The following is a 27,889-nucleotide window of genomic DNA, read 5'->3' on the forward strand; positions in this document are numbered from 1 at the left end:
CGATACCAAGTTGCGGGACTTTCTACCACCTGTAGAGGGCGAGGAACCCCAGTGGGCCAGCCTCTATTCCACCCTGGTCCTGCAGCCTGCTGGGGATATTGGTAGGCGGCTCCTTCATGGAGCCAGGAGTACGGGCATGTACCTCGCAAAGTTCACCCCCATCCCTGATGCCTGCCCCTTTTTCAGCATGAGGGAGACCCTAGCTCATGCTTATCTAGAAAGTGACAGGTTTCAGCCCCTATTCCAGCTCCTCCCCCTATTCCAGAACCTCCCGGGTGCACTTTTCCCCACACCTCTTCATATATTCACACCCTGTCCATGGCCCCACAAAGTTGCGAGTCCTCGTCAACCTCCTCCTAGCCCTAGCCAAAGTGGCCATCTACACTACCAGGAGGAGGATACTGGACGAGGGGGTGTTCTGACTGTGGGGCCTATTTCCATTCCTCCCTGGTCTCACGCATCCGGGCAGAGTTCCTCTGGGCAGGTTCAGCTTTGTGGAGCAGTGGGCGCTGTTTGGGGTTCTCCGCTCGGTGTCCCCCGCTGGATCCCTAGTTCTGAACCTGTGACCTTCACTCCCTGCCCTGCTATTCCTTAGTTGTCCCCTGAATTCAGTTGGGTCCGGGGTTCAGTGGTTCGCCCTGCAAGGCTGGGAGAGGGGCCTTTAGAAGCAGACGGGCGCCCCCCGGAATTTCCAATAAGGCCAGCTGCAGGTGTCGAGTTGCTGTGTAGATTGTTACCAAGCAAGTCCATATTATCATTTAACTGCAAACCCCTACATAGTTTCCCCATCTGTAAAATGGGGATAATGATACTGACTTCCTGTTTGAAAAGTACTTTGAGATCTGCTGATGAAAAATACAATATAAGAGCTTGGTATTATTATATAGGCCAGCACCAGCACACGCTAATTTTCACTGTTGCTCTGCTCTTGCACTTGAGCTATATTTAAGCTGTCAACTTAATTTTTTTAAACTGGCTATTTTTTTTTTAATCTGTTTTCGGTGAGCACGCCCAGAATTTTATATTCTGAGGTTAAGCTTCAGACTGAGGTGGTCTGCAAGGAACCAAAGCTCTCTGGCTTCCCCTATAGGACAAAATGGGGAAATGCATCATTTTTCTTACAGGTTTAATTTTCCAGTGGCTCTCAGCCTTTCCAGACTACTGTACCCCTTTCAGGGGTCTGATTTGTCTCGCCTATCCCCAAGTTTCCTCTCATTTAAAAAAGCTACTTGCTTACAAAATCAAACCTAAAAATAAAAGGGTCCCAGCGCACTATTACTGAAAAATGGCTCACTTTCTCCTTGTCACCATAGAATGATAAGATAAATCAAATGGAATATCAATATTGTACTCACATTTCAGTGTATAGTACACAGAGCTGTATACGTCCTTGTAGGGGATTTTACTTTGCCCTGACTTCGCTGGTGCTTTTTATGTAGCCTCTTGTTAAACCAGGCAGATAGCTGCGTGAGTTGGTGGACCCCCCCCCCCCCGAAGGACCTGTGTGGGCCCACAGGGGTGAGAACCACATCATCGCAGGCGTGGGGAAGGGATGCTGGCTTTGAGACGAAACTTGCACTGACCATTTTACTCAAGAACCAGGTTTTGCCCAAAGGGGGTTGGGTTTATACCCTGCCCTTTCACTGAACTTCAAAAGGGGTCTGGCGCTTTTGACGGAAATCTGGAAAACCTTCTGGACCTGTCGGGGGCTGGCTGGGGAAGAGGTGGGCTTTGCGCCGGGCCAGGTCGGTGCTCGGAAGTTTTGCCAGCAGGGGGGCGCCGGGTGGGATTTTGTTGCACAGCGTGGCCTTGCCCTAGGGCGCGGGGTCAGACGCCAGACGGGCCCAGAGCGGCCTTGGGGTGCTGGGTCGGGGTGGTTTTTTTTTTTGTTTTTTTTTTTTGCTCGTAAAACTGCCTCCGCCCCGGGAGGGTTCTGCGGGCGCCGCTAGGCTGGTGACACTTTCCTAGCTGGGGGACCGGGCGGAGGGGGGCTTGCAGCGCGCGGCGCGGCTCGGCTCGGCTCGGCTCGGCCCCTTTGCTAGTCGCCGCGGTCCCGCCCCCGCCCTTGGGGCTGGGTCTCTGCAGACGGCTCGTCCCCCTCTTCCCCTCCCCTCCCCTCCCCGGCGCTCCCAGCATGCAGCGGCCGCCCCACTTCCTGCCCGGCGCTTCCCGGGGCCGCCCCACGTGCAGCCGCCGCCGGATCGGGCCCGCCGCGGAGCATGGCGAGCGGGCGGCAGCTGGGTAACGCCCGCGGTCTGAGCCTTCCCTGCAGCAGCGCCCGGCCCGGCCCCGGGGGCTGGGTGGGGGCTGCGCGGGCCCGGGCCCGGGCTCGGGGCGGGGGCGGATCCGGGGCTGTAGGGCCTGGGCCTGGCTTGGCGCTGCTGGGGCTTTGCCGTGCTCTTGCCCCAGGCCAGGGGGAAAGCGGGGGGGGGGGGAGACGAGCTGGGGGCGCTTGGGAGCCGCTGTTTGCCGACCCGATCTCTGTATGTCCCTGGGCAGGTCGGAAGCGGGGCCTGTGGGTTTTTTCGTGTTGCCCGTTAAACAGATTTCAGTTGGATTCTCTCCTCCCCCCCCCCCCCCCCAAAAAAAAAATCCCCCTCGCCCAGCAGGGGTGCAGTGAAATCCTGTTTGAAACAAACAGCACAAGTTTGGGTTTCGGTTGGGTTCCCTTTGCAATTGTCCAGGGTCCCCATCGCAGTCATTTGCACCAGTGTAAGCTGACTGTAAAGCATGTGCAGAATGTGTCCAAATAGCCTTTTATATCTGGGACCCTGCCATTTGCACAGATGTAAATAACTGCGCAAGGTGCAAGGCACAATCATGAATTGGCCTCATGCCGTGACTGTTAACATGGCGTTCAGGCCGTGTCTACACTAGCACTTACGTCACCAGAACTTTTGTTGCTCGGGGGGGGGGTTGGTTTTTTCACACCCCTGAGAAAAGTAAGTTTCTCTCGCCTGTCAAGTGCTCTTACAGCAGCGCCGCTGTAAGCTTGTGAGTGTGGACATGGCCTTAGTTAATGATTGGGGTGATGTCTGGAGCTGAATAGAACCCAGCTTACTCCATAGCTGTGCTGGCTCTGCAGGGCTGATAGCGTGAACGGGAGTTTTTTAGGTTTCAGAGTAGCAGCCGTGTTAGTCTGTATCTGCAAAAGGAAAAATTTATTTGTTAGTCTCTAAGGTGCCACAAGTGCTCTTTTTCCTTTAGGAGTTTTTTAAGAAGTTATTTGGTTGGAAGTATAAGCAGATGCCGCTATGAATACAAATAAATTTGTTAGTCTCTAAGGTGCCACAATTTCCTTTTAGGAGTTTTTTAAGAAGTTACTTGGTTGGAAGTATAAGCAGATGCAGCTATGAATATACAGAAGCTCCTTCAAAATAGGGAATAAAAAACTGCCTCCCTGCTCATTATGACTTGCTCATTGATCTTCTGAGACCTGGTGTCCTCACTTGGAACCGTTAAGAGACCCAGCTTTTTGCAATCAGTTCTTTGGTGCTCCCGGGGTCTGCATGTGCGGATCCAAACCCCTGGTCAGGGCCTTGGTTAAGATCTTGTAGTTACAGCAGGGGACTGGGCCTGCTTTTTCTGTTCCTGACACCAATTTGCTATGGCACTTGCTTAGGCAAGTATCTTAACCTTTCTTTTCCTTGGTTTACCCATCATAAAATGAAGACATCCCTAGGAGAGTGTGTGTTTAATGCTCAGGACAGTAGCAACTGCATTCATTCCTGTTCGGTGCATTTAGTCTCTGACCATGCAAACACCTCTGGGTAACTTTTTATGCATGAAGTTACTCAGAGTTAAATGTTTGCAAGTTCAGGACTTCATGATATCAGTGTGCTGGATCTGTGAACTGTGGGTTGTAGGTGCCATTAATCTGCACTGCTAAGATAACAGATAAGAATTCACGGTCACTGTGCGCCACGTTTTGATAAATCCATTCATAGACACTGTTGTTCTTCCCTTGTAAAGTTTCCATTAGCTACTCACAGGCCAAGTGAAATAAGCAAGTTGCTATTTTTGCAAAGGGCCTTATTTTTCAGCGTTGTGGACACTCAGTTCGAGCATTAAAAAAATGTCCAGTTGAATGTTGGTTTTGCAGGTGGAATTAGACTAATTTGAAATGCCAGAAGGCAACCGTTGTGGTATTTCAGCTGACCCCCTGCATTACACAGGCCAGAAAACTTCAGCCGGGAAGTAGTCTTCCTTACTGTGTAAGGAAACACCTTATGATTGGAGCTAAGGGTATATTTTAGAAAAATATCCTGACTGAGCTCTTCAAAGCTGTCAACATAATTTGCTCCCCACCCCATAATTCCCATTCATATCAATAATTAAAATAATTAGTCTTAAAATGAATGGGAAGAGGGCATTCAAATCTCACTCCCAAAACCTCACCCAAACACTATTATTATAAATGATACCCAGCTCTTATCTTTTCATCCATAGATCCTAAAGTGCTTTACGAAGTAGGTCAGTGTCATTATTCCTGTCTTACAGGTGGGGAAACTGAGGCACAGACCGGCAAAGTGACTTGCGCTCGGTCATCCTGCAAGCCAGTGACAGAGCTGGAAGTGTAGAACCTAGTACCAATTCAGTTCTCTGTCTACTAGGCCGCATAGCCTTCTAGGAGTACGGGCAAATGTTTAATGATACTGTTAGATTGTGCAGTTACTCAGCCAGGCAGCAGACCGTGCTGGCATTTGAGCATGCAGCTCGTCTACAGAAGTAATTTCTAGTTTTGATTTAAAAATTGTTTAGTGAGGTTAGTTGCATATTTGGCCTCAAATCTGTTACTTTATTACTTTATGCAATGTGGTAAAGGGGAAAATATCCATCTGTATGTTACCAGAATGTTCCCTCTCTTCTCTTCTTCTCCTAGCTTTATTCAGCGTCTCAGACAAGACTGGCCTGATAGAATTTGCAAAATGCCTCAACTCTCTTGGGTTGGGTTTGGTTGCCTCTGGAGGAACGGCAAACTGTCTTAGGGGTGCTGGCCTGAACGTCAGGTAAGAGCGCTCTCTCTCAGTGTCAACATTATTCCCAACCAAAAATATATCAAACGTCTGAAAATGTTAAATCATTTGATTAGTTTGCTGTGATTTGAGGCAAAGATGGGGAGGGAAATATACCATTTAAATGCAACAAAACTCAAGGTCTGGCTCCTTGGCTGGAAGCAGATTGAGTCCAAAGAATGTTGATATGAGGGAGTGTGTGTGGTGACTGATGGGGAAGTGAGGGTTCCTGCAATCTGGTGTTCTCATTTTGCCCTGACCCAGTTCCTCTCCTATCAGGTAATGTATTGTCCTAAAAAATCAGGCCTTAATGCTAGTCTGTGCTGGCATCTGAAAACTGGTCTTTACCCTTTCTTGGAGAGTAGGAAATGTTACAGGGTTTTATGGGGATTTGTAGATTATTTCTGTTCAAAACCACAAATTGTCTAGCTGAAAACGGTGGCCCAGCTTTGCAAAAGTGGCAAATGATTTGGGATGTCCTCCGTGTATGTGACAGGCAGGAAAGCATGAGCACTCCTCCACTGAAAAGGGAGGCACGCAGAGTCTCGATGCAGTTCAGCCTATGATTTGAGGAAATGTTTTGATTCTGGGTGTCCGCACGCCACCATTCAAAACCAGTTTCAGTCAAATATAAATAGTTTCCAGTGTAATGATGGCAAATCTGTTAAAGCGCTTGTCTTGACTGGCTGTTGTTCACCTTCTCCGCGAATGACCATGGCAAGAGAAGCTGTGGCGGCATCTCCATGAATTTATGCTTCCTCCAAAATTCCCCTGAGATTGTGTTTCTGGTCCCTCTCTCAAGAGGTGACAGCACTTTGGGATGGTCACGTTAGTCTCATTTCCTCCCCAATTTACAGTTCCTTCTAATTATAAACAGTCACGAGGTGAAGGAAATGAAAAGCAAATCCATAATTTCTTAATGCGTTAGCTAAGGCTAACTCTGAAGAACAGTGAACAACATAACAGCAGTGGGATTAAAGCCACATTTTACAGGAGGAATGGTGCTGATATCTTGAACTTCTGTCTGAGCGGAATAATACTGCATCTAAAATGCTGGATCTTTAAAACAATTTGAGTCAACTTCCACATATAACGTTTCTTCTAAGATTGATCTCTCAGCTCACTTGTACAAGTTCTTATTAAGTTATCTAGTCCATATCTGTCCGAATAAATAGATTAAGACAGAGGTTATGTTGTATTTTTTTGTAAGTCACATTGACTTGGCTGGTTATTTCAGAATAAAAGCCCACTCACAAAATAATTGCGCGCGTCAGCTTAATTTGATTTATAAAGACCTACTGAGTTTCCATTCCCGGGGAAAGCAGCTGATGCCCATTAGAGTTATTTATTTATTTTGGGAACTCCTGATGTGCTGTACAGGGCAGATCTGGAAAGCGGTGTCCTTCCCCTTTTGGGCTGTGTTGGATGTAGGTTTTACATAAAGAATAGCTCTGTGCCTTGTTAAGTGTAGGAAATTGGTTAAATTGTGGAAGAGAGTTAAATAAGCATTCCTAGCATGGTCCTGCAAGTAACCGTTATTAGCAGAAACATTTTGCTAGCTATGTCAGAGAGATGCCAGACGTAGTGGAACCATAAATCATACCTACCTTAATGCAGAATAGTTTCCCTGACTCCCTGTCCTGAAATGTCTATCAGCCCTTCATGACAAGGATGCAATACTGGAAGAAACTGAGTTGTGTGATAAATACCTTGTTAGTGTATCATGCCTTCCATCTGCTCCAGTCTTGTGAACATACAGGGCCCTTCCACTTACAAGAATCGTGCTCTCTCTTCATTAGCGATTGGAGACAGAGAAGTCATGATTTTTAGCCACGCAAAGCTGCAAAGTCTAATTTTTGGCCTTCCTAATCTTGGGCATCCCTTTAAAGTTTGGAGACTTTTAGGGTCTGAATCTCCTCCCATTGTAGCCAGTGTTAAAACTCCCATTGACTTAAATGGGACCAGGTTAGGCCAGGAATGAGAATCTTGATCCTGCAGAGCCACTCCGTCTGTCAAGTGCTGAGCAGTCATTTCAACGTTTTGTTTCCCCCTTGAGCAGAGATGTGTCTGATCTGACCGGCTTTCCTGAAATGTTAGGGGGACGTGTGAAAACCCTGCACCCCGCAGTCCATGCTGGTAAGTGGTTGCTGATGTCCTTCCATTTTGAAATGGAAATCAAGGTGGCTTGCTGGATGGCCTTTCAGGGGATTGGGTGGAAGAACTGGGGAATGCGGACCGATGAAGCTGCAGGTCACCCAGTTGTAATCCACACGCAATCAACGGGAGCTGCGTTGTTCGCTGGCTGTTAGAATGTGTGGCACACTGACCAGCACCCTTTCATCAGACTAGTTCCTTCCCTCCAGGATGCTGGAGGCTGAGGGGTCCCCTCTCATCACTCTAGCAACAAGGTAGGAGGCATTGCTCACTGAGTAGGAGACATGCCAGGAGGCTCATGTGCAATGGCTGCCCTCTCTGTTGATCATGGTTTACCACACTGAACGGCTCGGCATCCTGGGAGTAGCACGTATCTACAGGAAGAATACTTCAGCCTGGTTTCAGCTGCGAGCAGAGCTGCCCAGCTCTGAAAGTACTTGAGAGTTGTGACATGCAGCTCTGGATTCCTGTCCCATTTACTGTACACCCGCCTGTCAGCTGTCTCATTCTGCTCCAGGCTCCACTTTACCTCCTCATTTGTTTCATGGGGTTTATGTATTGTTGGGTGGCAAGTCACGGGTGGCTTTTTCCTCCTTACCTATGCACCAAAGCCTTCAGTGACCATTCCCATGTTTTAAGATAAGCAGCTGGCTGCGCATTAATTGGTTGTTTTGGGGCTTTGTGTTCAGCACTTGGAGTTCCCCTGGGATTTAGTGCTGGAAAATCTATTACAGTGAAATTTGAGCAACCAGAAAGCCAATACAATGGGATTTTTTGCTGCTGCTGTTGTAATTTAAACATAATCAGAATGTGTTTATGGAATAAAATCTCAGAGAGAGCATGTACTCTGAAGAAAGATGCTGAGAAAGTTTTAATTATCCTTTGTTAAAAAACCTACTGTTTTTATAATTAGGAATCTTGGCTCGTAATAGTCCAGAAGATGGAGCTGATATGGACAAACAGGGGTTCAGCCTTGTAAGGTAAATGTCTGAATTTGCGGCCTGGCTAAATTCAGAAGGGAATAAAGTGTCCTCATTGCTCTGTATTTCAGTAAGCAATGATTTACCCTCTCTATATCTAGTTTTGATTAACTGACTTAAAAGATATGGGAATTTATCCTCAGCTGGTGTGATTTGCATGGCTGCGTTGAAGTCAAGATGGTAAGCCATTGCATTCACTGTTTTGACTTGCATAGATACAGCTATTAGCAGCCACAAAGTGACCAGGTGAGGGTGTGGCTCTTCACGAAGACTGTGGAAAGACGCAGTGATGGGTAGTAAAGGTGATTAGAAATATGGTGAGGCCCAAATGAATGGGACATGGCAAAATAGGTCTGTCTGGAAGATGAAAGGCTTAAGAGGGCCATATTGAAAATGGTTAGCTCAGGGTAATTAATCACTGGGACAGTTTAGCAAGTGGATTCTCGCTCACTGGACATTTTAAAATCAAGAATGAATGTTGTCCTAAAAAAGATGGTGTAGCTCAAGCAGAGCTGGAACCAGGAATTAATACAGGGAAGTCCTGTTGGCTGGGCTGTGCGAGAGGTCAGACTAGATGATCACAGTGGTCCCTTCTGGCCTTAGAATGTATGAATCGATGAGTTTTAGCAATCTCCACTTCCTTAGGAGAGGCACAGATCTGAGTTTAGGATTTTGTGCTGGTCTCATGTCAGAGATGAGGACATGAGGAAAAAACAGTGACTGTACTGTGGAAACAGCTACGCCCAACTTGACTACCCTACTTCTTGACGAGTAACCCAAGGTTTTCCCTGCTCACTTTCCAGAGTTTTGGTTTGTAACCTGTACCCCTTTGTGAAGACAGTGTCTTCCCCAAATGTCACTGTACAGGAGGCGGTTGAAAACATAGACATCGGTAAGTCCATGGGAAACTCTGAGAGCAAAACTTTCACTGAGGGCTGACGTGATAGCTATGGGAAATGTGATAGCTGATGAAAGGCATTGATCTCTGGTCCGTTAGAGATCTCGGTCCCTCCTCATGCATCCATAGAGTCCCCTATGGAGACTTCATGCATCCATAGAATCATATCCTAGAATATCGGGGTTGGAAGGGACCTCAGGAGGTCATCTAGTCCAACCCCCTGCTCAAAGCAGGACCAATCCCCAATTTTTGCCCCTTATCCCTAAATGGCCCCCTCAAGGATTGAACTCACAACCCTGGGTTTAGCAGGCCAATGCTCAAACCACTGAGCTTTTTCTCCCCCCCATAAAGGTCTGCACATAAAGGTCTGCAGTGGTGATAATAATATTGTCACTCTCTGAGCCTTTCTTTGGTTGATCTATACTACAGTGTTAAGGCACTTCGCTCAAATGGTCATGACCACTTGGCAAAACATTATGACAACTGCCAGTCGAGGAAGGGCGGGTGTTGATCAGGCTGGGGTGGCAAGGTGAAATGGGGGTGCCCTTCAGGAATAGAATAATGAAAGTTACAGCAACACGGATTCATTCTAACTGACTGGTGAGCGCACTGCTTAGCTGGTGGAATAGTGAAGCCTGACTTACAGAAGCACCAGGTGTCTATGCAGGGGTTTTGTTTAGAAGTGGCAGGTTGGGCAGACGCTTTTGCAGTGTGGAGAGCAGATTAAGTGTCTTCCTGTAGCACACGGCAGTGCAACGAGAAATAGAAGCTTTGGGGAAGAAAAGCTAAGCAGTTAAAAGCACCAGGCAGATCACCATTGTAAAGGAGCAGTTACAAATGCAGGGGTTTGTCTTTGTGCACAGTTTACTCCCTCATGAAATTGGGTAGGACCCTTGATTTGGTGCCATCTAGGGAGGGTTTGCAAATGTGGATTTCTCTCTGATACGTAGCTTTGCTCCTCATGTTAGTTACTAACCTAACAGGACAGCATCCTTGATCAGCATCTCATGAAGAGAAAGGTTCTGAATTATGTCCTTTCTCTGGTGTCTGGTCACCAGGTCTCTTGCAAGGACCAGGCATCTTATGCGATCAAAGGTGTTTTAATAGCTGTGTGTGATTGGGTTTAAGAGGGAAAGGTGATCTCAGAGCTTACATACAGGACCATTAATATTTGCAAAGGGCTTTGAGATCCTCAGATGGCAGGCACCAAAGAATAGTAGTAGAGAAGGGAACCGTGATACCTTAGCTCTAGGTCAGAGGGCATCAACCTTAGATTAAGATGTGCTGTTCCAGGTATTTTGGATACAGAAGAGCAGTATTACACACTTCTGGGTTTCTTTTTTGAAGGCGGAGTAACCCTGCTACGTGCTGCTGCAAAGAACCATGCTCGTGTGACTGTCGTGTGTGACCCTGCAGATTATGCCTCTGTGGCTGAAGAGATGAAGGCATCTAGTAGTAAAGACACCTCCTTGGAAACCAGACGTCAGCTGGCACTGAAGGTCTGGCCCTTTCTTTAGAACAAAATTGTGCTCCCTTTGGAGAGCGTGTCCTAGAAACCAAACAGTCTTGCCTGTTTTGTCCTCAGGCTTTCACTCACACTGCTCAGTATGATGGAGCTATCTCCGATTACTTCAGGAAAGAGTACAGCAAGGGAGTATCCCAGCTTCCTCTGCGTTATGGCATGAATCCCCACCAGACCCCTGCACAGCTCTACACGCTGAGGCCTAAGCTTCCTCTGACTGGTAAGACACAGAAGGAGTGGCTGAGCTACAGCAGCAGAGTTCACCCTGTGGCCCTCCAGGGTGACAGCTGGGAAAATGCGTATTTGATTCTGCATTGGGCCGTGCTCTGTGACTTTAAAAGGGAAGTGTTTGGATCAGCTCTTCTGGCGCCAAGAGGGCGCGCCACCTCCCAGCACGCGCTCTGCAGTCCCAGGACAAGTTGTGGTGTGGTATGAGGCTAGAGCAGGGGTGGCCAACCTGAGCCTGAGGAGGAGCCAGAATTTACCAATGTGCATTGCCAAAAAGCCACAGTAATATGTCAGCAGCCTCCCATCTGCTTCCCCCCACCCCCATTCCCAGTGCCTCCCACCCACCAACAGCCCCACTGATCAGTGCCTCCCCCTCCCTCCCCGCACCGCCCGATCAGCTGTTTCGTGGCGTGCAGGAGGCTCTGGAGGGGAGGTGGAGGAGCGAGGGCATGGCAGGCTCAGGGGAGGGGGCAGGGCCTGTGGCAGAGCTGTGGTTGAGCAGTGAGCACCCCCCGGCACCTTGGAAAGTTGGCCCCTGTAGCTCCAGCCCTGGAGTCGGTGCCTATGCAAGGAGCCGCATATTAACTTCTGAAGAGCCGCATGTGGCTCCGGAGCCAAAGGTTGGCCACCCCTGGGCTAGAGCAGAAGGGGGCAAACTCTGGCCTGCGGGCCACATCTGGCCCGCAGGACCCTTCCCTCTGGCCCCCGAGCTCCTGCCAGGGAGTAGGGTCAGGACAGGCTTGCGGAGGAGCCGTCCCAACTCTCTGGCAGCGTGGTGAGCGGGGCGGAGTCTAGCCCCTGGCCCCTCCCCTGCCTCCCTCCCTCGCGGTCACAGTTCCCCAGCACCAGGGCAGCTCCGGCCGGGCCCACCCCTGGGCTAGAGTGTGGTGTGCAGGTGTTGTCCCTTGGTCAGTAGCTCCCCCAGTGGTTGCCTGCTGTATTGCGGGGGAGTAGGCAGAACATAGTTCTGGCTGCTTGCTCCCCAGCAAGGCTATGGGAAGCCCAGGGAGAGTAAGATTGGTGCTTGATTTGGTCTTGCCTGATCCTAGGGCAATATATGTATTTATTTCCCTATGATCAGGCAGAATCAGTCAAGTCGTGCCTAACTTGTTCTCTAGAATTTTTTGTTCCTGATTTTTTTGTTTTTGTTTTTTACTTTTCTAACTGATTCTTAAAGGGTTTCTGTTTTACACTTTTCCACCTAGTTTCCTGCAGCAGTTTTCTTTCCCTATCCCCACAATAGTGGAACACACATAACGCAATTAGGAACAAAAGAAATCCTAGCAGTTGTCTGGGCCCATTACTAGGTGGAGATGGTAAAATTGTTGTTAATTTTGCAGCAAATGCAAAAGTGTTTGATCAATACTTCGGTTTGCTTTTTCTGAAAAGAAGCAGGATGATGAGCTGGTATCGTATGAGGATGATGATGTACTTTCCAGCCTTGCACCTCAGTTCTAAAAAGATTTCTTTCCATTACAGTAGCCGGCTTGTTTTGTGGCATGATGTTTGCCTGGAAGATTGAAGTGCCTTGCAGTTGCTTAGTTCAAATGCCACACAGCAAAGGTCTCTAGTAAAGAGTTGGTTGTTGAGTAGGAAGCATTTCAACGAATGAACAGAGTGAGACACAGTAGCTGTCATGAGGAAAATCGGTGTCTACAGTCTGTCCAAGATTTACTGTAATTTCATATTAAAGGGTAGATCCTTAACTGGTGTAAATCTATGCGGTGCCATTTAAGTCAGTGTATAAGGGCTGAGTTGCTACAGCTTATTTTGTCCAAACTTATTACTAAAACCCAGGAAGGAAAACCTTTTTACTATTTCTTAAAATGTTCTCCTTCCTCTTCTCCTTATTTAGCATCCTTTCAGACATCTGTGGCTCCAAAATTTCTCCATTTCACTTGTTTTTCTAGCTGATCCTTTAATATAGGCAGGGCTTCTGTTTCATGCTTCTCCAAATAGTTTTCTGCTGGTTTCCCTTTCCTTATCCCCATGATATCAGAATGACCCTCAAATATGGTGGAGATAGCGCCTTTTTTTTTGGTCTCCTTATAACGGTGTTTGCAGTGTCGCTGTTCGGAAGTTCTGGCTTTCATGCCTCATGTATAGGCAGTATACTATTAAGAAATGGTCTTAACGGTTCACATTTCCTTGTAGTTCAAGAACCTCGTAAGAGACTCTTGCTAGCTGATTTGCTAGCAAATCTACATTGAATGTCAGCAGAACCATATCGGTTTCAGGTGTCCTAGTCTCCTTCAGGAACACAAGAACAATTTTTTCCCCCATCAGCCTTCCCCGCCCCATCCAGACTCACAAATGCAGGTGGTTCTCTGTTTTTATAGTTTTGAGTGTGCAGATGCCATGATAGTATTAAAATATGGTGGGATTATTTCATATTTGGGATGCTGTGAGAGATTGTGCTCTTCTTCTGGTTTAGCATTTCTGATTAAAGGTCCGGATTAAGTGCTTTGCTGAAAAGCATTTGCTTAACTTTATCCCTGTGTGTAGTTCCGCTGAAGTCAATTGGGCAGCACACGTGTTTAAAGTTAGGCATGTGGTTAAGTATCTTTCTGAATCAGGGCCATATCCACTTAGTTTAAAAAACAAGCAAACAAAAAAACCCTTGGGTTTCTGAGAAGACCCACCATAGAAGGAGCAGAAATGTACATATTTAAATAAAGTATTCCTATGTTCTTTAACTACTTACACTACAATGTCCTCTTTAGAGGTTAGGGCTCCACACTGCTAGAATGTATATAGGCAGGAAGAGACAGTCTTTGCCCAAAGTAGACACGGAGACTAATGGGTGGTAGAAGAAAGTGCTATTATTCCTATTTTACAGGTGGGGAACTGAGGCACAGGGATACTCGGTGTCTAAATGCCTGAAGATCTGGCTCCTAACTCCCATTGGAATGGGAGTTTGAAATCAGTGGGAGTTGGATGCCAAAGTGCCTTTGAGGATCAGGGCCTGAGTGGCTTGTTCAAAGTCACACAGGCAGTCTGTGGCAGAGACAGAAACTGAACCTGGTTTTCCCGAGTCACAGTGCAGTGAGTAAACTGCTGGGCTGTCCTTCCTCTGTGGGTGTCCTGTAGAATAGTGGCCTTATGTTTGGGCTCCGCTCTGTGCACTCCATGCTATACAATATCCAAAGCAGCTGGGCAGAAAACAGATCTTTCTTTCCCTATGTGCTTGGTGTGTTTAAAAGAAAACAGTTTGTATAATTTTTGGTTCTAAGCGGTAGCAGTTTAAATTTAAAATAACTTGTACTTGGCATTCAGGCTCCTTGGAGAGACGGGCCTTCGCCCTTTAATGTGCATTTATGATCTGTGTGCAGTTCTCAATGGATCCCCTGGGTTCATCAACCTGTGCGACGCTCTGAATGCCTGGCAGTTGGTGAAAGAACTCAAGCAGGCTTTAGGTATTCCCGCAGCAGCCTCGTTCAAACATGTCAGTCCTGCAGGTAAGAGTGGGATCTTATTGATACTTGTCTTATGGAAGAAATAGAGACACTCTGTGTGACGTTACACTCTATATGATTTTATAAATATATGCTAATGAGCGTGAATATAATGTAACTGGAATATGCTTCATGCAAAAGGTCTCTTGTAAGGTATCATTACAAAGCTTATAATCTACTGTGTGGTCATCCTGTTTGTATAAATGTATCACTCTTGTAACTGAAACTAGAAATATGAAATATAACTCTGAGGTCCTAATGTAGTTATGCAAAGTGTGAGCCATTAATGGTGGTTTGGAATCTTAATGGCTCCCATTAACCAGGACAATTGACTGTAGATGGCTCTGTTTTACTTAAAAAGAAAAGGAGTACTTGTGGCACCTTAGAGACTATTGAAGTTGATAGATTTCCACTCCATACGGCTAAATTCAGTGCCTTGCCTAATGACAGGTTTCAGAGTAGCAGCCGTGTTAGTCTGTATTCGCAAAAAGAAAAGGTACTCCTTTTCTTTTTGCGAATACAGACTAACACGGCTGCTACTCTGAAATCTGTTTTACTTGTAAGTCTTCCTGTATACGTGTGGGCTGGCAGGTGGGTAATGATGTCTTACAGTGACATGTGATCATGTCACCTGACCTGGAATCCATCTTTAACCTGGTGCTTTTCCATTGAGAAGGAGGGGTGGGAACCCAAAGGGACAAAGGATTCCCGCCTTATGCAAAAGATATATAAGTGGGTGGAACAGAACAAGGGGGCGGCCATCATGAGAAATCCCCTAGCTACCACCTGAGCTGGAACAAGGGCTATACCAGGGGAAAGGATTGTGCCCAGACTAGGAAGGCATCCAGTCTGTGAAAGAAACTTACTGAAACATCTCTGAGGGTGAGATTTTATCTGTATTCAGTTTTATTACTGTACTAGACTTAGACTTGCTTGTTTTATTTTATTTCGCTTGGTAATTCACTTTGTTCTGTCTGTTATCACTTTAAATCCTCCTTCCCATATTTAATAAAATCACTTTTTACTTATTAATTAACCCAGAGTATGTATTCATACCTGGGGGGGAGGGGGCAAACAACTGTTTCCATCTCTCTATCAGTGTTATAGAGGGCGAACAATTTGAGTTTACCCTGTATAAGCTTTATACAGAGTAAAACTGATTTATTTGGGGTTTGGACCCCATTGGGAGTTGGGCATCTGAGTGTTAAAGGCAGGAACACTTCTTAAGTGACTTTCAGCTAAGTCTGCAGCTTTGGGGCTTGTGGTTCAGACCCTGGGTCTGTGTTGGAGCAGACGGGCGTGTCTGGCCCAGCAAGACAGAGTGCTGGAGTCTCAAGCTGGCAGGGAAAGCAGGGGCAGAAGTAGTCTTGGCACATCAGGTGGCAGTCCCAAGGGGGTTTCTGTGATCCAACCCGTCACACTCTGTTCTTCGAATGCCATTGCAATATCTGTCCTCTCACCTCCTTAAAATGCCCCGACACCTTTGCTGATATGAAGGAGTTGGACCAGAATATAGTTCTCATTTTCTTCTTCCACTGTCTTTGCTCATTTTATCCACTAGGTGCTGCTGTTGGACTGCCACTCACGGTGGAAGAAGCTCAGGCCTGCATGGTGCATGATTTACACGCAACCCTGACGCCTTTGGCAACTGCGTATGCACGAGCAAGAGGTGGGATGGCAAGTAAAAAAACTAATCTGTGCAAAGAACTGAGAAGACCAATAGTACTTGCTCCTGAGCAATGTGCCGTGTGGTTCACAGGTTCTTCTCTTTGCAAGTTTATGGTGATATTTAGAAGATCCGGGTAGATCTTGTTTTTTTGGTTCTTCTCCAGAAGAGTCTAAATAACTCTGTTGATTAATGCGCAATCCATTCTCCTCTCGAGGGACCTAGATTCAAATCAGGACTGGCTCTCAGTCAAAGTGAGTTTAGCTAATTCAACCAACTCCTGCTTGTTTTCACTTAAGAAATCTCTTTCCTGCTTTTGTTGGCGGAATCTGAACAACCAGAGAACTGGATTGGAAGCTCTCAGCCCTCAACTGTGGGTGGGGTACTGTTGAATAGTTCATAAAGAAATCTTTTTTCTCCCAACCGTTTGTTTTATATTTGAGTTTAAAGTATTGACAGGGGAAAAAAGGAAGGCTAAAAATCCTTTTGCCCCTTCTCAGTGGCTCAGATTTCACTCTTGATATTTTGATGTCATTCTGCCCATTCTCTTGTTGTCCATCACATTCCAGGAAAAGCAGGGTAGATAAAACCTCAGTTTCAAAAGGAAATAATTGGCATGCACCCAGTCTCTTCTCCCCCCCTCCCCTCCCCCCGCCCAATTTGTAGGTCACCTTTGATGGTCATTGTTCATATAAAAGCACTACTACACAATTGACATTCTCTGTGACGAGAGGCAAGTGATTAGAAGGACTAGGTTGTTGCAGGGTAACACTGAAGAGCATTGACCTGGCTGAACGGGAAACCTCCACAGTGTCATCTGGTGCGATTTGTCTCTGGTTTTAAATGAGCACCAGTTCATTAAATATAAAATACAAAATCGCTGTTATGTACATTTCTGACTCTGGTTTCCCTTAGAAAAGTCAGTGTTCTATAAGACATTCATTACAGAAGCTTCGAAAGTGAGAATGTGCAGGAGGAAAATAGGAACCTACAGAAATATTTTTAGGATGGGTTTTGTGGCAGGGAGACTGCCTTAGATTTGTTTTCCTTCTTGTGATTCTTAAGTGTCCCTTTCTTCTGCTTTGTGATGAAATTAGCAAACTCTGAGGAAAGAGACTGAGTTGTGAATGGTTTGGTGGGGCGGAGGGGTGGGTTTGTGTGTGTGCTGCAGATGAATCACTTTTTAAACATTATTTTACAGGGGCTGATCGGATGTCTTCGTTTGGTGACTTCATTGCTCTCTCTGATATCTGTGATGTCCCGACTGCTAAAATCATTTCTAGAGAGGTTAGTGTAAAAACCGCAAGTTATTCTGCAAAGGTGAAGAGCTCTTGGTGAACTCATTGGTTGTAATGGCAATTCCATCATACATTTTTTTTTATTATTATTGGTCCATTTTTGTTTCTGTCCATTTTATTCATTTGTATTTATTGGTCCATTCTGATCATTTGCTCTCCAGGGTGCAGAATTTAAATCAGTCTTGATTTTTTTTTTCCCAGCTGTGGCTCATGTGCAATCAGTGGCGGCAAATGTGAAAACTGAACAGTCAAACTACTAATTTCCAAAGTGGATCATAACCTTCATCGGCCACTTAAGCAGGTCTCTAAACCCCTGATTGTACTTCAGTAATAGGTGATTCAACAGCTCTGGCGGAACAGTGGGGAATTCCTAGTCATCCCTACAGCTGCCTGCCTCCTTCTTTCTGGGGGAAAAGAAATGCATTTGTAGATTGCTGCCTACCAATAGACTGAGCCTACGACCCTGTAGTACTCCTAATTCTGCTACGTAACTGAGCATATCGCCCAAGTCACTAGAATAGATGACAACCCTGAATGCAAAACTAAACCAGACAACGTTAATACGTAACCAAACAGTGTTAGTGTTTGTTCTAGGCTGAGCATGGTATCACTGAGGGTTATTTAAGAAGGGAAGAAAACAGAATATGAACGAAAAGGAAATGTATCACTTTATGGCCCTAAAATAAACCACCTCTGTCAGTTTTTAATGCTGTTAGAGACAATGCGGTTCCATTCTGTCACTATTTGTGTCCTTAAAGTATCCGAGAGTTTCTTTGTCTGTCTCTGACCAGTCAGAGCCTGGGTCCGAAAGGTGCTGCTCCATATATAAATCCCACTTCTGTTGTGTAGGCAAGTGTTAAGATGTTTTTAGAAAAGAAAACCTGCCATCATCAAAAAAGCATCTCTTCTGAACCCAGTTAGACAAATACATTCACAAAGGTACCAGGACTTTTACTGATCACCCTGAATTTCAGAGATGCTCAAAGTAAAGAGAATGTAATACAAACCTCCCTTCTGTATAGTAGGTAAAGTATTTCCGGTATGCCATTACAAGAAACTTGTCTTGAATAGATACAGGAATGAATTCACCCATAGGAAATGTGTGGGAGGTGTGTTTCCATTGACTTCGGTGGGGAAAAACACATGCTCCTGAAGGCACTGTAGCACCCATCCATATGGTTGGATGCTGCAAACACTTAGCATGTGAGTATCCTATTGTCCGTAAACGGATTATGCTCGTTTGTAATGCTACTTGCACTTGTGAGTGTTGCAGGGTTGAGCCCTCATCCAAAGTCTATTGAAGTCCATAGACTCTTGTTGGCTTCAGACCAGGCCTCTAATGTGTTTCTAATGACAGTATCTAAAATTGCATATCAGTGTTGCTCTTTCCCCTTGGGGGGCTAATGCTGTGTGTATGTGTGTGTTTTGCAGGTGTCTGATGGAATAGTGGCCCCAGGCTATGAGGAGGAAGCTCTCAAAATCCTCTCCAGAAAGAAAAATGGGAGTTACTGTATCCTCCAGGTGGGTATGCTACATGTTTCATAGTATTTGTGGTCTCAATGTAGACTTCTCAGCCCGCCCACAGCTCCATTTTCATTATAAGCTTCTTTTTCTGTGGCCTTCTCTCCATACTACTTGGAAATATTTTTCTACAAATCAGAGTTTACAGCTCTGGAACTACACACAGATCATGCCTGATCCAAAGCCCAGTGAAGAGCATGTGAACGTTCCCATTGAGCTAATAGGGTTTTGATTCAGTTTGGGATTCGATTTCTAAAGGATCTAGAATTTCACAGACTGGCATGTCCATGAAGATCTAGTAAAGGCTTATATTAAAAACAGAACATTTTTCATGATGTCTTCACTGATTTTTGTAATGACATGCACATTAGCAACAGTACTTTACAGAAATAAAATTTCTGGACTGCTCTCCACTTTGCTCTAATCTCCCTATTGTCTATGAAATTCTCCAGCTTTGTCATTAATCTTATAATTGAGCAATTTGTTACATCAGTGCACACAGCCTTTTAAAACAACAAAACAGCTTCTGTATGATCTCAGGATCAATCTGTGAGTACAACCAAAGACAACAGCAAGCCGTTTTTTAAAAAAAAAAACCACCATGTGATGAAGAATCATCACGTTGCAGGCACAGTTTAGACTCCGTAATGATTCCATATTACGTTGATTCCATATTACTTGTCAAATATTTAACATGACGCTGCCAGATAATTCAAATTACCATCTCCATGTCCCCTGCTCATGTGTGCTGAGCAGCGTACACGTGACTTTAAATTGTAGATTCCCCAGGAGATTTTATACTAGTGCCAAAGTATCCATGTCGCTCCTATCCCAGCCCCTCTCTGAGAGGCTGACACACACAGGGAAGCTAAGAACTTAAGTAGCGCCACATAAGTAGCGGCATATAAATTCCAACTTATTCGATGAGAGAAGGATTCAAGCATTACTGTCAGAGGAGCTTGAGAAGGTGGCTCAGGTGCTTCAGGCAAGCAGGAAAGAAATTACAGGCAGCCTTGAAGGCTGGTTCCTCCCGTTGTCAGTTGTGCAAGGTTGCGGTAGTAACTAGTAAATCTTTAATGCTTGAGAGACTCAATCGCTGCTTGTCACCAAATTCCCTATAAAGGGACCTTATGCTTGGTGTTTGACTTACAACACGCATTCCCCAAGTCCTGCTCCACACTCCAGCTGTGCCCTCTGTAAAGGTGGGGGAAATCTGCAAAGATGGTTGCCCTCTTCCACTGCCACATGGGAGGGGGCAGTTCTGGGCAGGGAGGGTTCTTTCTGCGCTTGGATCTTTGTGGGCCACAGTCTGGCCCTGTGTGGGTAAACATCCAGTGTGCACACTCCTATCTTCTCCCTTAAAGTGACACTTTATGTTTTGGTGCTGGTAAGTTGGTGCTCCAGTTTGCTGGTACTACGTCTGTTTTGGCATCCCATCCCTTTTCGTCTCATCTCTTTTGGATTATGTAAAAGATTGACATTGTTCTTTAAGGTAAACTATTGTTGGAAGTCAGATTCGAAAGGGTCATTGCTGGAAGTTGGATTGGAAGGGTTCAAAGAGTGTGCAGCACTACTTTCTATTTGTCTGCTTTTAGATGGAGCTTGATTACGAGCCAGAGGAAAACGAGATTCGAACCCTCTTTGGGTTGCATCTCACACAGAAGAGGAACAACGGCGTTATTGACCAGTCACTGTTCAAGAACATTGTTAGCAAAAACAAAAATGTAAGTGTAAGAGAATTTGAGCAGGGGCTTGGACTAGATGACCTCCTGAGGTCCCTTCCAACCCTGATATTCTGTGATTCTAGTGAGAAACGAGAGGACTGTTTGAGTGAACTGGTGGGCTCCAATCAGGAAAGGAAGTGAGATCCTATCATAGGAGGCCCTAAAACATTCAGGCAGACTTGTCTTTTCAGCAAAATGGTGCACTGGGCCAAGTCTACTCATGCAAGTAGAGCCATTGCCTTCGTTTTAGCTACTTGCCTGAGTAAGATGAGCTGGATCTAGCTCTTTATTGCTGATTATCAGGATTATAAATAGGAAGTCCCTCTCTTAATTTCCACAGTTCCACAGCAATACAGTAAGAAACCGTTGTGGTGTCATTCTGAGTCACTGTTTAATAGTCTCATTTGTTTGCATTGTGTTGTATAAACTCCTAGATCTCTCTGTTCCATACACAGATGGTTTACACATCACCAGTGGGCAGTTAGTTTACATGTGGTTTACATTGGTCCGAATGTTTCACTGTGCAGTAGCAGACCTATATGAATGTAGAAATATTCTACTTTCTTCAAGGGGAGCTGAGAAACGTGGTCAATGGGAAAACCATTTAACAAATTAGTAGCGGAATGAGTGTAAAATAAAATTGTCAATAGCATTTCAAGCTATGGCCTTGATCTGGCAAATATGCAAGCACAAGCTTAGCTTTGTACATGTGAGTAGTGAATTCAACTGGACTGTTCACCTGTGTAAAGTTAAGCAAGTGCACGAATGTTTTGAGGATTAGGGCCAGTGTTTGACTGTCAGTCACTTAGCTGTTGAGGCCTGAGTTTGGGGTTGGTTTGGGCCACAAGAACTGGTGACATTAGTAGATAATCAGATTATTGGTAATTTTTAGTCATTTTCCTCTGGTATTCTATAGCACGTGTAGTGGTTTTTGGTTTGCAGATTTATAGCCCATTGCAGAATGTTTTAAATCTCAGTTATTTAAGGGATACATTCGTTATTGCTTTCTGTTGTTTCAGCTGCCTGAGTCTGCTATCCAAAATTTGACTGTAGCCACCGTCGCTGTCAAGTACACCCAGTCCAATTCCGTTTGCTATGCTAAGAATGGGCAGGTAACCAAACCAGGCTGCTTGGGGGGGGGTATACCGTCTCAGCCAAACTGGCCAGTAGTACTTTTTGTTAGGCACCAGGTGTAAAATCACTTAGTGTACTGGAAGCTATTAAACAAGTATAGGCAAGCTGGCTTAGACATTGTTACATGGAACAGTAGCTCAAGTTCGATAGCTCTCAAGTGGCTGCCTGTGAACGTGAAATCCTGGGATCTTTTCACAACAAGGGAATGGATGGTGATTGAGAGACTAAGGGATCAAGCTTGCAAAGAATTAAAACTTGAATAATTTTGTTCATGTTGTTAAATGTTGGATCAAGGCCTGAATCATTCTTTTTCTAAATCTTCTGTCCAGGTTTTTAAGAGGGATCTTTTTGCTGGTGGGCATTCATTTGTTAAAGGCCTTTTCAGGCATTACCATGTGAGAGTGGGTATCACACCTGGTGTCTGACAGTGTTTAATTTAAAGGCAATCCGCAAAGGATATATTTTAATTGCCTTAGTTTGCTGATTTGTGATGTATAAAAAAGGGCTTTTTGCAAACAGATGAGGTTTTTTATTCTGTTTTGTCTTTTAACTTTGGAGTATCAGGAATGTCAAGTCTTCCTTGATTTTGATGGAAGACTTACCTTGGAGGGTGGCCTTTCATGTGTGGTGTCAAAAGTTACACCATAAATGAACAGATGGGGTGTGAATTTAACAGAAACATTTGTTCCCAGGTGTTCATTAGGCATTGTATTTAAATGTTACCAAAGAGTTTTAACAGACTGACATTTGTTTCCCCTCTCAATTGCTTGCTGTTGTGATGTCATCATTCAATTAACCCTGTGAGACATTTTAAAAAAAAAAAAAGCAGACTTTTTTTTTGATAAGAGGAGCCTGAAAGTCTCTTCCCCTCACCAATATACATCATACAGAAGCAAAATCGGGCGCAATCCCAATTTATTTCCTTTGCAGGTCACCTTTAAAGATACCTTGTTTAATCCATCCTCCTTATTATTCATCTGCATACACCAGATTGTCTTCGTCTAGAGTTAAAATGCACCCATGCGTTACTTCACTGTATTTTCTGGTGGCATGTGCTACATAGCTCTGACAAAAAGAACAGGAGTACTTGTGGCACCTTAGAGACTAACAGATTTATTAGAGAATAAGCTTTCGTGGGCTACAGCCCACTTCATCGGATGCATAGAATGGAACATATAGTAAGACACACACACACACAGGAGGTGGCTGGACCCTCCTCTGGCGAGGGTCACCCGGCCCGCCTTCCCCCGGGGAGCCCGAGAAGGGAAGCACCACCCTGCGCCCGCACACACAAGTTGGAAGTTACCATACAAACTGTGGGAGGCTATTTAGTTAAGATGAGCTATTATCAGCAGGAGAAAAAAAACTTCTGTAGTGATAATCAAGATGGCCCATTTAGACAGTTGACAAGAAGATGTGAGGATACTTAACTTAAGGAAATAGATTCAATTTGTGTAATGACCCAGCCACTTCCAGTCTCTATTCAAACCAAAGTTAATGGTATCTAGTTTGCATATTAATTCAAGCTCAGCAGTTTCTACTTGGAGTCTGTTTTTGAAGCTTTTCTGTTGCAAAATTGCCACCTTTAAAGCTTTTACTGAGTGGCCAGAGAGGTTGAAGTGTTCTCCTACCGGTTTTTGAATGTTATGATTCCTGATATCAGATTTGTGTCCATTTATTCTTTTGCGTAGAGACTGTCCAGTTTGGCCAATGTACATGGCAGAGGGGCATTGCTGGCACATGATGGCATATATCACATTGGTAGATGTGCAGGTGAACGAGCCCCTGATGGTGTGGCTAATGTGATTAGGTCCTATGATGGTGTCACTTGAATATGTGAACAGAGTTGGCATCGGGCTTTGTTGCAAGGATAGGTTCCTGGGTTAGTGTTTTTGTTGTGTGGTTGCTGGTGAGTATGTGCTTCAGGGTGGGGGGCTATCTGTAAGCAAGGACTGGTCAGTCTCCCAAGATCTGTGAGTGAGGGATCATTTTTCAGGATAGGTTGTAGATCCTTGATGATGCGTTAGAGAGGTTTTAGTTGGGGGCTGAAGGTGACAGCTAGTGGCGTTCTGTTATTTCCTTTGTTGGGCCTGTCCTGTAGTAGGTGACTTCTGGGTACTCTTCTGGCTCTGTCAATATTTCACATTTGGGGACAATGTATACCTTCAAATCAGCGGCACTGCTATGGGTACCCGCATGGCCCCACAGTATGCCAACATTTTTATGGCTGACTTAGAACAACACTTCCTCAGCTCTCGTCCTCTAATGCCCCTACTCTACTTGCGCTACACTGATGACATCTTCATCATCTGGACCCATGGAAAAGAAGCCCTTGAGGAATTCCACCATGATTTCAACAATTTCCATCCCACCATCAACCTTAGCCTAGACCAATCCACACAAGCAGTCCATTTCCTGGACACTACTGTGCTAATAAGCGATTGTCACAAACACCACCCTATACCGGAAACCTACTGACCGCTGTGCTTACCTACGTGCCTCCAGCTTTCACCTAGACCACACCACACAATCCATTGTCTACAGCCAAGCTCTACGATACAACTGCATTTGCTCCAACCCCTCAGACCGAGACAAACACCTACAAGATCTCGATCAAGCATTCTTACAACTACAATCCCCACCTGCTGAAGTGAAGAAACAGATTGACAGAGCCAGAAGAATACCCAGAAGTCACCTACTACAGGACAGGCCCAACAAAGAAAATAACAGAATGCCACTAGCTGTCACCTTCAGCCCCCAACTAAAACCTCTCCAACGCATCAAAGATCTCACAACCTATCCTGAAAAATGATCCCTCACTCTCACAGATCGTGGGATACAGACCAGTCCTCATTTACAGACAGCCCCCCAACCTGAAGCAAATACCAGCAACCACACAACAAAATCACTAACCTAGGAACCTATCCTTGCAACAAAGCCAAATGCCAACTCTGTCCACATATTTATTCAAATGACACCATCATAGGACCTAATCACATTAGCCAAGCCATCAGAGGCTCGTTCACCTGCACATCTACCAGTGTGATATATACCATCATGTGCCAGCAATGCCCCCCTGCCATGTACATTGGCCAAACCGGACAGTCTCCATGCAAAAGAATAAATGGACACAAATCTGATATCAGGAATCATAACATTCAAAAATCAGTAGGAGAACACTTCAACCTCTCTGGCCACTCAGTAAAAGATTTAAGGGTGGCAATTTTGCAACAGAAAAGCTTCAAAAACAGACTCCAAGTAGAAACTGCTGAGCTTGAATTAATATGCAAACTAGATACCATTAACTTTGGTTTGAATAGAGACTGGAAGTGGCTGGGTCATTACACAAATTGAATCTATTTCCTTAAGTTAAGTATCCTCACATCTTCTTGTCAACTGTCTAAATGGGCCATCTTGATTATCACTACAGAAGTTTTTTTTCTCCTGCTGATAATAGCTCATCTTAACTAAATAGCCTCTCACAGTTTGTGTGGTAACTTCCAACTTATCTGTGTGTGTGTGTGTGTGTATATATATATATATATATATATATCTGTCTCACTATATGTTCCATTCTGTGCATCCGATGAAGTGGGCTGTAGCCCACGAAAGCTTGTGCTCTAATAAATTTGTTAGTCTCTAAGGTGCCACAAGTACGCCTGTTCTTTTTGAGGATACAGACTAACACGGCTGCTACTCTGATAGCTCTGACAAGTCGTTTGGCTGGAAGGTTGGCATTTTCTGTCCCTGAGGCTTTTTAATTAGGTCTCCATCTACGAGAGCATTAATTCTGGTTGCCCCAAGACAAAGGTCTGATTAGCCTGAGTTCCTCTTCACCCTCTGCTCACTCAGTACCGCAGCAGCCCCATCAACCCCTGGTGCCTTTTTACTGGTGATCTTAATGTGCTACTGCAGATATTTCTGCAGTGGTTGGAGTACTGCATGTCCCATGTGTATGTGAAAAGGCCCTTGTGATGGGTGAGAAGTGGGCTAGAATCATGTTTGTATAAGCAGAATTCCAGCTGGTTCATTGCCCTAGGTTTGCTTGATAATTTGCTAATGCACATTCATGGGGAAATCTCTTAGCCAAGCATACATGTTTCTCCTCTTGGTTGTTATTGGACACTCTGCCTTTATTTTAATGGAAAGATCAAGATCTGATGGCTGGAAGCAGAAGCTACACAATTTCAGACTAGAAATAAGGCTTTTTCTTTTACTAGTGAGTGTAATTAACCAGTGGGTTCTCTATCACTTGCCGTCTTTAAATCAAAATTGAATGTTTCTAAAATACACTCCTTCATGGGCTTGATGCAGGAATCACCTGGTGAAGTTCTGTGCCTGTGTTATTTAGGAGGTCAGACTAGATAGAATCCCAGAGGGTATTTCATAGATTTTTAAGACTAAGGGTTGGCATCACCCTCCCTTATTTTTGAGGTACACATAAAGGAGAACTTATGTCCCTGCATGTAGCATTCCAATTAAGAAGTCACCTAGCTGAAGCGATTCCCTATGCAGTGTTGTCTGGAGATAACTGACGTGCTGATCACCTACCCACAGCTTTAAGATCAGCTTTCTTCCCTGGAATATTCAGTGTTCATCTCCCCAAGTAGAAGCTGAGAAGGGAAACCGGATCAATAATAGACTGTCTTAAGACATAGTCTAGGCATCTGATGTGTGCTGTCTCTGGACTACTGGCTCAATCCTACGCGGTGCTGAGTGCTCTCAACTTCCATTCCTTTGATTCCCATGGGATTGCCTTACCTACAACCCACCTCTTTCAGTTTTTACAGAGGAGCTTTTGTATCTCAGTGACCCATGATTTCTTTCAACCAGTTCAGTTTCTGTGGAATTGTAAGTGGAACAGATGCTGCATGCAGGGCAGGTTGCTAATTAGGCTTGGGGAAGATTGAGGTGGGAAGAAGCATTTGTGGAACTGTCATTTAATTTGCAGTAAACCAACAGTCACCAAGAATTGCAGGAAGGACCTTCTCCCTTACTTTGTCTGCTTTCCTGCAATGGCCAAACCAACCATTATAATACTGGGCAGCATGTTGGTTTGCACTCCTTAATGACACAGGAAAGGAAGGATGACTCAGTGATTAGAGCACTGGGAGACCCAAGTTCATTTCCCTGCTCCACCACAGACTTTCTGTGTGACCCTGAGCAAGTCATTTAGCCTCAGCTCCCCTAACTGTACAGTGGGGGCTAATAGCACCACCTCATGGTGTCATTGTGAAGATTAATACATTAACATTGTAAAGCGCTCAGATAGCTACTGATGAAAAGCTTGATATGAGAGTTGGGTATGATCGTTATTACTAAATTAAATGCAATTAAGCTTCCCCCTTTTCCATTCATTCAGAGTGTCTTAAAGATAAAATACCTTTTTATCTTAACTTTTATTTTAAATATTGTAGACATTTTCCAGCTATCACTCTGTATTTTATCCACTTGGGACTATATACTGCAACATTCTTTATAATCTAAACTTTAAGAGGGCATTAGACTTCGCTCGTTACTCAGAATGAATCCAGAGGCATGAAAGTAGATCTCTTAATTTAGCCAGACTACATAGGTTGCCAGGAAATAATAAAGCTAAAGCTCTGATGCTGAAACTGCATCAGCGGGGGTAGTTCCCTGTGGCCAGATAGAACCCCACTGACTTCATCAGGGTTCTGTGTATGTTCAGGGCTCTCTTCTGGGGGACCTGCAATCTCCACCCAGCCACTTCCCTCAGTGGCAACTGCAGTCCATTGTCCTGGGGCGGCTTCCCATGCAGCTCCAGCACCCTCTTCTGCTCTTACCTCAGGGCCTCAGCCTGCAGGTCCTAGCAGACAGCCAGGAGCTCCCTCTTGTTCCCCCAGTCCCTGCTTGCAGCACTGATTTGTCCTCAGTGCTGTGGCTTCTTGACAAAGCCATGGCTGGGATGATTTAACTGGGGATTGGTCCTGCTTTTGAGCAGGGGGTTGGACTAGATGACCTCCTGAGGTCCCTTCCAACCCTGATATTCTATGATTCTTCCCCCTGCCAGGAGCCTTGGTTTTCTCCCCTCAAGTTCCAATCAGCTTCTGAACTCTGCTCTGCCTGCAGCCGTTTCTTATATGGGCCTGCCAGGCCATGATTGGCTGCTCCTCTCAGCCCCTTTCTAATTGGCTGCCTCCAGCACAGCTTCCCTAGGGCTGCTTTTAACCCCTTTTCTGCCAGTGAGGGGCAGCCGCCCCATCACAGCCAGTCACTTGCTCAGTTTTCCCATCTGTAAAATGGTCGTACTTTATAAAGTGCTTTTGAGATGTA

General features: G+C 45.2%; 1 protein-coding gene across 1 annotated transcript in view; it reads left to right on the plus strand.

Moving 5' to 3' along the window:
- Positions 1–2,113: 2,113 nt before the first annotated feature.
- The window catches only part of ATIC (5-aminoimidazole-4-carboxamide ribonucleotide formyltransferase/IMP cyclohydrolase), a 34,196-nt gene continuing 8,420 nt past the window's right edge, over positions 2,114–27,889 (plus strand). The window contains exons 1-13 of the mRNA XM_048869579.2: positions 2,114–2,241; positions 4,883–5,009; positions 7,075–7,151; positions 8,083–8,149; positions 8,953–9,041; positions 10,395–10,546; positions 10,633–10,789; positions 14,130–14,255; positions 15,814–15,921; positions 17,120–17,205; positions 18,648–18,737; positions 20,333–20,461; positions 21,481–21,573. Of these exons, the coding sequence (XP_048725536.2) occupies positions 2,220–2,241; positions 4,883–5,009; positions 7,075–7,151; positions 8,083–8,149; positions 8,953–9,041; positions 10,395–10,546; positions 10,633–10,789; positions 14,130–14,255; positions 15,814–15,921; positions 17,120–17,205; positions 18,648–18,737; positions 20,333–20,461; positions 21,481–21,573 (1,323 nt within the window). The 5' untranslated portion in view covers positions 2,114–2,219. The remainder of the gene's footprint in view (positions 2,242–4,882; positions 5,010–7,074; positions 7,152–8,082; positions 8,150–8,952; positions 9,042–10,394; positions 10,547–10,632; positions 10,790–14,129; positions 14,256–15,813; positions 15,922–17,119; positions 17,206–18,647; positions 18,738–20,332; positions 20,462–21,480; positions 21,574–27,889) is intronic.

This window comes from Caretta caretta, chromosome 11, assembly GCF_965140235.1.
Source record: "Caretta caretta isolate rCarCar2 chromosome 11, rCarCar1.hap1, whole genome shotgun sequence".
NCBI classification, from domain to species: Eukaryota; Metazoa; Chordata; order Testudines; family Cheloniidae; genus Caretta; species Caretta caretta.